Below are 8,897 nucleotides of genomic sequence, written 5' to 3' on the forward strand. Positions count from 1 at the left end.
ACAAAAAAAATTAAATAATATGAAAAGGTATGAAATATATTTTAGGGATACAAATGCAAAAAAGAGCCTGGAATATCCACTAGTGGCCAAAAGTCCACCACAAGGAAGGAATACCACCTAATAAACCAACTATTATCACCTATCACAGTAACTAAATACAGTAACTGAACAACACTAAATTAGTCACTGAATTCTAAAATTTCCCATATTTCTTCAGAATCTTTAGAAAAGAACATATGTTCTCCTCATACGTAAAAAGCTGTGAATTGTGAGTGAGAATAATGGAATTTATTGATTTAAGATTTAAGCTGGACTATTCCAGATGTCACAGGGAGAAAAGAAAGGTATCCTCGTCAGTTCTATCATTATAACTTGTCTTTAGTCCCAGCTCAGAATGTTGCACCTTAATTTAATGGTGCAAAATTATATACAGGGGTACACAATAATTTAAATAATTAATTGTTTGCATGCATGGAAAATGACTAGCATTAAAACTCTTACTAAGGCTCTTACTAAGACGGTTTGTCTGTCACACATCAGCATCTGCTTTTCATGTGGCACAATTGCTAACCTCGGCAACACTATATTTCTATGGTACTTCTTTTTCTCTTTGTTTTCCTGATCGTACACAAACTGTTTCATAATGCTAGTCAATAAAATCTGGCAAAGCTATACCTCTTACCTGCTGTGCTATAATTAATATAGCTATTCAAAAGGGCATATATTTAACCCTTGGAGGGACTTTTTACTCCATCCCTATTTCTCAGAAGGCACAGGAACCAGCTTGAGCTCAGTCCTCTAAACATTAGATGTCCATACTTATAAAGTTCTTCACATTCTTTTGCAGGATTTTTGTTTTCTTGAAAGTGTTAACACAGCCTACATTTGGAAGAAGAAAAACCAGAAGAAGAAGAAGCTCAGAAGCTGGTTAACTAGCTCCCTGGTTGTCACCTGTTGCCATAGCAACTGATTCTATTTTTCATAAAGCCCGGCTCTACATGTTTGAGAGATTCAAATATCAAAACACACACACACACGCACGCACGCACGCACGCACGCACGCACACACGCACACACACACACACACACACACACACAAGTTTAAGCTATTGTGAATGGATTCAGCTCTGCATTGGATTAGTTCTTAAGTACTTCTCCATAAGTATGATCCATGACATTATAAAGCTCAAGGCAGTGATAATAAACACACACACACACACACCTGATCTGTTTAGGTGCTGGTAACCATGTCAGTTACCATGGCAACCGGACAGCATTTTTTTTTCCTCCTCATTGTCAGCGCTCTGTACTTCAGCATACCAACACACACACATGCACACAGAGGAACACACACAGCTCTGCAAATACCTTGTGTTTGACTGTGCTCATGAAGGGCACAGGAGTAAGTATGTGTGGGCTTTATACACACACAGTACATGAATACTGGTGGATAGAAGACTGATCAGAAACACATTTCAGACACACACCTACATACACACACACACTATCTGCCTCACTGGTAAGATCCACAGGTACTTACTGCCAAAGCTCAATCAGCAAATGAATAGTAAACACATCTGACAACATGGCACATTTCCTCCTCTTCCTCCTCAATTTCTCACGCTCCACATTAATTCAGCTAGTTTCAATTCTTTGACCGTTTCCTCAGCCTCCTTATTTTTTTCAAGTAGTAGAATTAAATAAAACTATTTGCTTGTGCTTGAGGAAAATCAGTCCTTACCTCATCCCATTTAATGAAGTTGCTTCCGTTCCTCAGCGTGTGAGAGACGGAAGGAGGTTGGAGTTTCAACGCGTGGACCCCCGGCTGAGCACTCGCCATGGCTTCACACACACATTAACCCTCACTTTCTCTCTCTCACACACATGCACGGACTAGAGATGCTCAGATGCAGGAATGCTGCATGTCAGTCATGTCCGAGCTGAGAACTCCTCAGAAGTCAGGCATAGATGCTCAGCTGCAGCAGCATCCTCTCCTCTTCTGAAGAAGAGTCTTGTATTTTGTATTTTGTCTTTGCTTTATCTTTGTTCACTCTTAATTTTTTTTATTTGAGCCCTTCTTCTCTTTCTCCTTTCTTTCTGCTCTGTGCCTCTGTTCTCACACCTCTTTTTTCTTATTCTTCCCTCCTCTCTTCTTTCTCCCTCCCTCTTCTTGTCTCCCCCTCTCTCTGTTGGTGCTGCATCTCACAGAGAGACAGACTGAAACAGATGCCTTCGTGGGAGACAGGATATGTGTGTGTGTGTATGTGTGTGTGCATGCACTGCCTCCACAATTTGACTCATCGGCGACATGCGCACAACGGCAGCTTCCCACAGATGGGGGAGGGGTAAGAGAGGGAGAGCCGGAGCGACAGGGAGAGCGAGGGAGATAGAAAGAAAGAAAGAGAGTGGGAGAGATGGAGAGAAATGAGGAGAGAAGAAGAGGAAGGAGGGAGAAAGAAGAGGAGAGAGAGAATAAAGAGCTAGAGGGAGAAAAGAAAAAGAGAGTGGGCGTTTTAGTGGAGGGTGAATCAAACCAAACCAGGATTATAGTCAAATGAGGCCAGTTTTGAATACACACTATATTAACAGCTATATTATGTGCTTCCTATACCAAAGGCATTAAATCTATTATAACAGCCTCTGCTCGTATGGGTAGGTTCGTCATCATGCTGTGAAGCTACGGTGCAGGGATTTGAACATCAGTCAGGTTTGGTGCTGATACTGTGTCATGAGGCTTTTACTTAGACTTTTTACTTAGGTTTGGTTGAAGATTTGGCGACGTGCTGGTAACGAGTCAGCTTGTTTACAGCCAGCTTTAAATTTTTGGTTTCTTTTGTTAGTTTGATTACTCAACTGCTTAAATTTTATTCAGGCTTACACAACAGAAAAGAGTAGGAGTAGGATCAGCCCTCCCGAGCTATGATCCCCCCCCCCTCCCCCCAAGCGCCACCCCACCAAAGACATTGAAGTACAGTACTGTTCATCTTACAGTCCACATTGGATGAGAGCACAGATCAGTACCAATGGGAATGTAACTGAGTACATTTACTTCAGTGCTTGTACTAGTATTGTGCTTAATATACTTATTGCACTTGCTACTAATTGCACATACTTATTAGTATTGCTGTAGTTACTTGGGTATTTTTCAGATTCATTGGATCATTTTAGATAAAGCTATAGTGCTATACATAGCTAATTAAAAACATCAACAGCTGTAACATTAAATATATACACACATCAATAAACTGCTAATTTTAATCCAATAATATCATAAATAGGATTCTGAGTGAACTATTAGCTACTTAAGTAGAATTATAATTTGTACATAACTGAAAAAGTAAAAAGTCTAAATACTTTTTTCCACTTTGCTTTAACAAATCTAATAAAAACAGGGTTGCAGATGAGCTTTATAATTTTAGTGTGTACACCAGTTTTCTACACATACACCCACCCCCTCTGCATTCTGGGTTCAAGCATATCACCCCATTTAAAAATTGCATATCTTTTAAATGTAGTCTTCGGTATAAACAAACATTTCCAATGTGATTTATAGAATTTTAAAAATTACATTTTACACATTTAATACATTTAATACAAGCCAGCTTTGTGCTCAGGGGAACGGTGAAGGTAAAAGCAGAAACAGAAATCCCCAAGCTGTTGTCACGAAGCTGGGAAAAGCTATATTATATCACTGTGTGCTGTAGAATTTAGGTTTTCCTTAACAGAGACCATAGGATTGTGGCCAAAACAGTTAAGCAGCAAAAGTATCTAGAATGTAGGAGTTTCCACAGACACAAAATACACAGCATTACTTTCTTTGTATTTTTATGGCTGTGATTTTTATGTTTACAAACACAGCTAATTATAACAGAGGAAGAAAGAGAGTGGGCGAGATGGTGAATGTTGAATAACTGAATATTGGATGATATGAAGGAAAAAACAGAACAATTGAAGACAAACAAGCACAAATCACCGACAATGCGTTCCTTCCTCTAAATGCAAAATCTGAAATTGGCAGGTTTGATGCAGTCAAAAAATAATTACCAAAGTGTTAGTGGGAGTGTAATCATTCAGTGGAACAAGAAGCCTATAAGGACATTTAAGGACATAACCTTGTGAATGTCTGCAATATCTGCTCCTGCGTGCTGTGTTTAACAATAAGCGGTAGATCTAAATCCAGTTCTGTTTTCTGAAAAGCAATCTCAATAAAACATGTCACTAAGTGCTTACAGAGAGGGACACAAAAGAGATACATAAATACAATAAAATGCTCATAAAAATGCATCTCCGGTGATTTCACTGGGAAAGCGGTGGCACAAAAAGGTGAGCTCACACATTTATGTGTCTTTGGAGGGATGAAAAAAATAATTATTCACACAGTGTGCTATTGGAACCATTTTACAATAAGTAGCTGCGTACAGTGCTTACTCTGAGGATTGATTTCCCATTTCAGTAAGAAACAAACAAAAATAATAAAAAGGAGAAGAATGTTATCCCTGATGCTCTATAACTTACAATTCTTATTTTAGGCAGAGCGATTTGGCTGTCGTTTTTATTGCAGAATTAATAAATAAATTAACTTCCACCATATTAATATGGATCCAAGAATCTCCCAGATGGAAACTGGGTAAATAAAACCAAAACTAAACAACACAGTACGTATGGTTAAATATCATGTATCTAAATAAGTTTTTGATGAATTGATCACATAGACTGTATGTAAAAGATGGCTATGGCTTTATTAGTTTTGAAATGTGAATCAGTCATATGTAACTACAAAACAGCTATAGAGCAACAAAACTAAAAGCATTCAGAATAGTTTGTGTGTTGTATCTGTAAACTGTATATAAAAGAGTTAAGGCTTTGGCTTTGCTTTTCTCTTCTCCAAGGAAAGAGAAAAGTGACCCCAATAAAGTGACTTAAACCTGCATTATTTGTAATTGCCAGCAGGGGGCAACAACTCTGGTGGCAAGAAGGAGACTGAATGTATGCGAGTCTGTGGGAAAATGACTCTATTTCTCCCTTACTTTATAACCTTGATAAACACTTCTTAATGGGTTTATAATCTCAGTCCCTAGCTTCAGGTATTTTTCAGATCATTTTAAGGTATTTTAAGGTATTTTTCAGATCAAATAGAGAAAAGAAAGGAGTATAAAATAAGGTGGACCTTCTGATCTGAGTAAATCACTTCCACTTAAACGTTTTTTGTGCCCTAGATTGTCAGTCAGATCTACCCCTCACTTGCAATAGCCATGTTCAAAGCAACAAGATGCTGACGACATCATATTTTAATGACATTCATATTTTGAGATTGTTGTAGTATTTTCAAGTGTCATTAATGACGTGGATTTAAGATAGCAAGACAGGGAACACTGCCCACCCATTGCTGTTTACCTTAACACATGTACCTCCTATGCACACTTATATATGAAAATATTTATTTCCATATGCCATTACATAAGTCACAAAAACACAGAGCTTGTTGCAATGCAGCAGTGTGACCCCATAACCTCCACAGGGTCTTACACACTCATGATATGCACTATTTCAGGGCCCACTTTACCAGCTATGCAGCCTCCTACACACTCACACTTCAGTGCATGAAAAGACACGTGCAGAGACTCATGTTGCCATGATACTGTGTGATACTGTTCGTCAGCACCAGAGCCAAAATTATCTGTAAATATACAAAATTAACATTTTGTTGACAAGCTTGGCTGAAAAAACAAAAACATGACTGTATTGAAACGATGAGCTACATAAATTTAACATGAATTTAACTTTTACCAAAAATGCCATTTAGTCTTGTTTAGTGAAAAGAAAAGATGTGAGAGAACACATCTGAAGTCTGTGCTCGCTCATCAAATATCTAAGCAAGGCATTTTTGAACACACAGACACCGAGCTCTAAGAGCCGACAGATTTTTAGATGAAATCAAAACCAACACTGATGAAAATGAGGATTAAAGAGGCATTGTGTAACTATATTTGAGCCAGCAGCAGAAATGTCTGAAATGGTTAAAGCATCTATCTTTGTGGCTTTACCTACGAAATTTAACCTCAAAGTTAAAGTTTGTTAAAATCTTCCTTCGAGATTCAGAATAACCAAATAATCTAAATGCGTTGACATTAAAAGGCAGAAAATTATATCAACATGACAAGAATTCTATATACTGATTGAAGTTAATTTACAGTGGAGACTGACCAGGACAATCATGCAGAGAATTGCAGCCTAAGAAGAGAGTTATGCACATCTGCATATATTAAGGCAACTTTTCACACTTGAGCACAGCAGATGATATAGATAGATAAATATGGCCAATTGCTCATCAAATAACCTTTTCACTTATGTCCCAGGGACAATGTTTTTAACAAGTATTAGCTGATGAGAGTGTCTATGTTTGTCAAGATGCCATAAATGATTATTTTGACTCTCCAGTTTCCTCTCTGAACCTTTTTGTGGAAACTAGCTCTGATGTCTGCAATAATATATGCTTGTTGTTTAAAATAAAAGACACACTTACAAATAATGTGGATGTATCTGTATATTTTAGCAGCTTTGCAGTAAAATCTTCTGGCTTCTTGAGCTCTGAGATGTGACAAAAAACAGCAGGAAAAGAAATTGAAATAAGTCAAAAGTGCAAAAGAGCAGGTAGGTTTTGCACTATGGTGAGATGACACAGAGCAACTGAGAAACTCCCACAGCCAGGTTCTGAGTTTTTGTCACGGATGGCTTCAGTTCAGAATCTTCCTGTTAAATTTTCATATAGCGAGTGCAGCGAACACAGACTGTAATCGGTAGCTAAGTGCTGCCTTTTAGTAGCATTTCTGGGGGTGCAGAGTTCTCCAGTGAATTTCTTTTCTGCATTTATAATTCAAGCAACATGAAACACGTTGCAAGTCTTTGAGGATTAGATAAAAAAAAAAAAACACATAAAAAAACTAAGACCCATTTAAATTATAAAATTATGATCAACTGAAGTTTTTGGCAGTTTTAAAAATGTCTGTTAAAAACAGACTTGTCTGTTAAAACAGGTTTTTATTAGAATTTACAATGACAGGCAGGAACATCAAACCCACTCTCTGATATTGTTTAGTTCCCTCTTATGGCTACAAAACACTCGTTCCCGAATGGCTTCTACAACACCCCTGATGATGTCTTGTCACAATAAGATCTTGGCAGCAATGTATTCCTTCTTTATTAGATTCTTGATTAGATTCAGATATGGGAAACGAGGTGTCCAAAATCAAGCTGAAATCTTTGTTTTGTCTCTCAAACCGTTCTTGAACCATTTCTGGAGGGTGGCAGGGTGTATTTTCCTGTTGAAAATTGGCCCTTTCAATCAGGGAATACCGTTGCCAGGCTTAAGTAGGGGGTTATGTTTGAAACTAACACCTACTTCAATGCTTCTCAGCAAAACATTGCTCTGAGCTTCACGCCACCTCCACAGGCTTGCCTTGTTCTCACAGTGTATCCTGCTGCCACGTCTTCCCAGGTAATTGCACATGTTGCTGCCAACATAAAAGAAAAGGAGATACATTAAACCAGGTCCCCCCAGTTCATCTTCTGCCAAACCATGTGCCTACTGTAGACCCCTTCAGGGATGAACAGGCATCAGCAGGAGCAAAGCCCTTCTAGAAGAAAATCAGAATGAATGTGGGCAGTTTTCTGATATACCCTATACACCAAAGTGGGCTATAAAAATATTCCATACACCATTATATTACAGTACCAGCACCTGCCTGAACCACTGATAGGATGGATCCATGCTTTGATGTTATTTAAGTCAAATTCTGACACTTTCGAATGTTGCAATAGAATTTTTCCCCTAACATTTTTCCAGTCTTTGTGAATACTAGTCTCAGTGTCAGTCCTTCAGTTCAAGGTTCAACGTATTGTGCATTCAGACATGTTCTGCACACCTGTAGCAAGTGGTTATTTGAGTTTCTGTTGCCTATCAGGCTGAAGCAGTCTGGCCATTCTCCTCTGTCCTCTGACATCAACAAAGTCTTTTCACCCAAAAAGCTGCCACTCACTGGATATTTTCTTTAGATTAGTAGTTTCTAAATGCTCTAGCACAAAAAATCACACCATGTTCAAAATCACTTAATTTCCCATTCTGTTGCTCTGAATTTCAGCAGGTCATCTTCACCACATCCACATAATTTATTTAGCTGCTGCAATGTGAATGGCTGATATCTAATTAGTTAACAAGCAGTTAACAAAGTAGCCAGTGAGTCTGTTGTTCCCATTTTAGCCACAGACTGGCTCTTGATTTTCCCATAGATTTCTATTCTAGATTCTTTACTTTTCATATCTCCACCTTATATAGTATATCTACAATGGCTACAGCTCCAGAAAGCTGCAGTTCAAATTTGTTGTGACACTTTTATCTTAAGCAACATCAAGAGTTTCAGTAATATGTGCTGCAGAAGCGCTTCAGTGAGTCATGCCCCCCCCCTTCATTGGATCACTTCTGCATACCAGGAACACCTGATAAGACTTGACATTCTGAAGATGTCCAAGCCACTAAAATAGACAACACAGCTGCTCACAGCCTTACTTTTGCCCATTTTTCTTAATCCCAACACATCAAATCTGAAGCAAATTGCTGTGCTAAATGCAGTCCATCATGCCATAAGATAACCTTAAGATAAGATAAGATAAGATAACCTTTATTAGTCCCACACGTGGGAAATTTGTTAGGTGCTATTTGTAACAAGATAATCAATGTTACTCATGCCACCTGTCAATGGTTATAATGTCGTGGCTGATCGGCGTATTACACTCAGTCACCCACTCGTGCAAAATGTGTCCTGCCTCAGTGTCCAGATAGAAGGAAACATTGCTTACAGAATACAAAGCCATTTCAAAACAGAGACTGCTCAGAGTTTCTG

General features: G+C 38.4%; 1 protein-coding gene across 1 annotated transcript in view; it reads right to left on the minus strand.

Annotated features, from left to right (window-relative positions):
* LOC147315867 (1-phosphatidylinositol 4,5-bisphosphate phosphodiesterase beta-1-like) overlaps positions 1-2,220 on the minus strand; it is a 37,760-nt gene extending 35,540 nt beyond the window's left edge. The window contains exon 1 of the mRNA XM_086258836.1: positions 1,742-2,220. Coding sequence (XP_086114962.1) covers positions 1,742-1,840 — 99 coding nt within the window. The 5' untranslated portion in view covers positions 1,841-2,220. The remainder of the gene's footprint in view (positions 1-1,741) is intronic.
* Between the last annotated feature and the right edge of the window lie 6,677 nt (positions 2,221-8,897).

This window comes from Aulonocara sp. 'chitande type north' Nkhata Bay, linkage group LG13 (assembly GCF_057382095.1).
Source record: "Aulonocara sp. 'chitande type north' Nkhata Bay isolate Kocher_YH1m ecotype deep benthic linkage group LG13, A_spYH_male_GT1.1, whole genome shotgun sequence".
Taxonomy (NCBI): domain Eukaryota; kingdom Metazoa; phylum Chordata; class Actinopteri; order Cichliformes; family Cichlidae; genus Aulonocara; species Aulonocara sp. 'chitande type north' Nkhata Bay.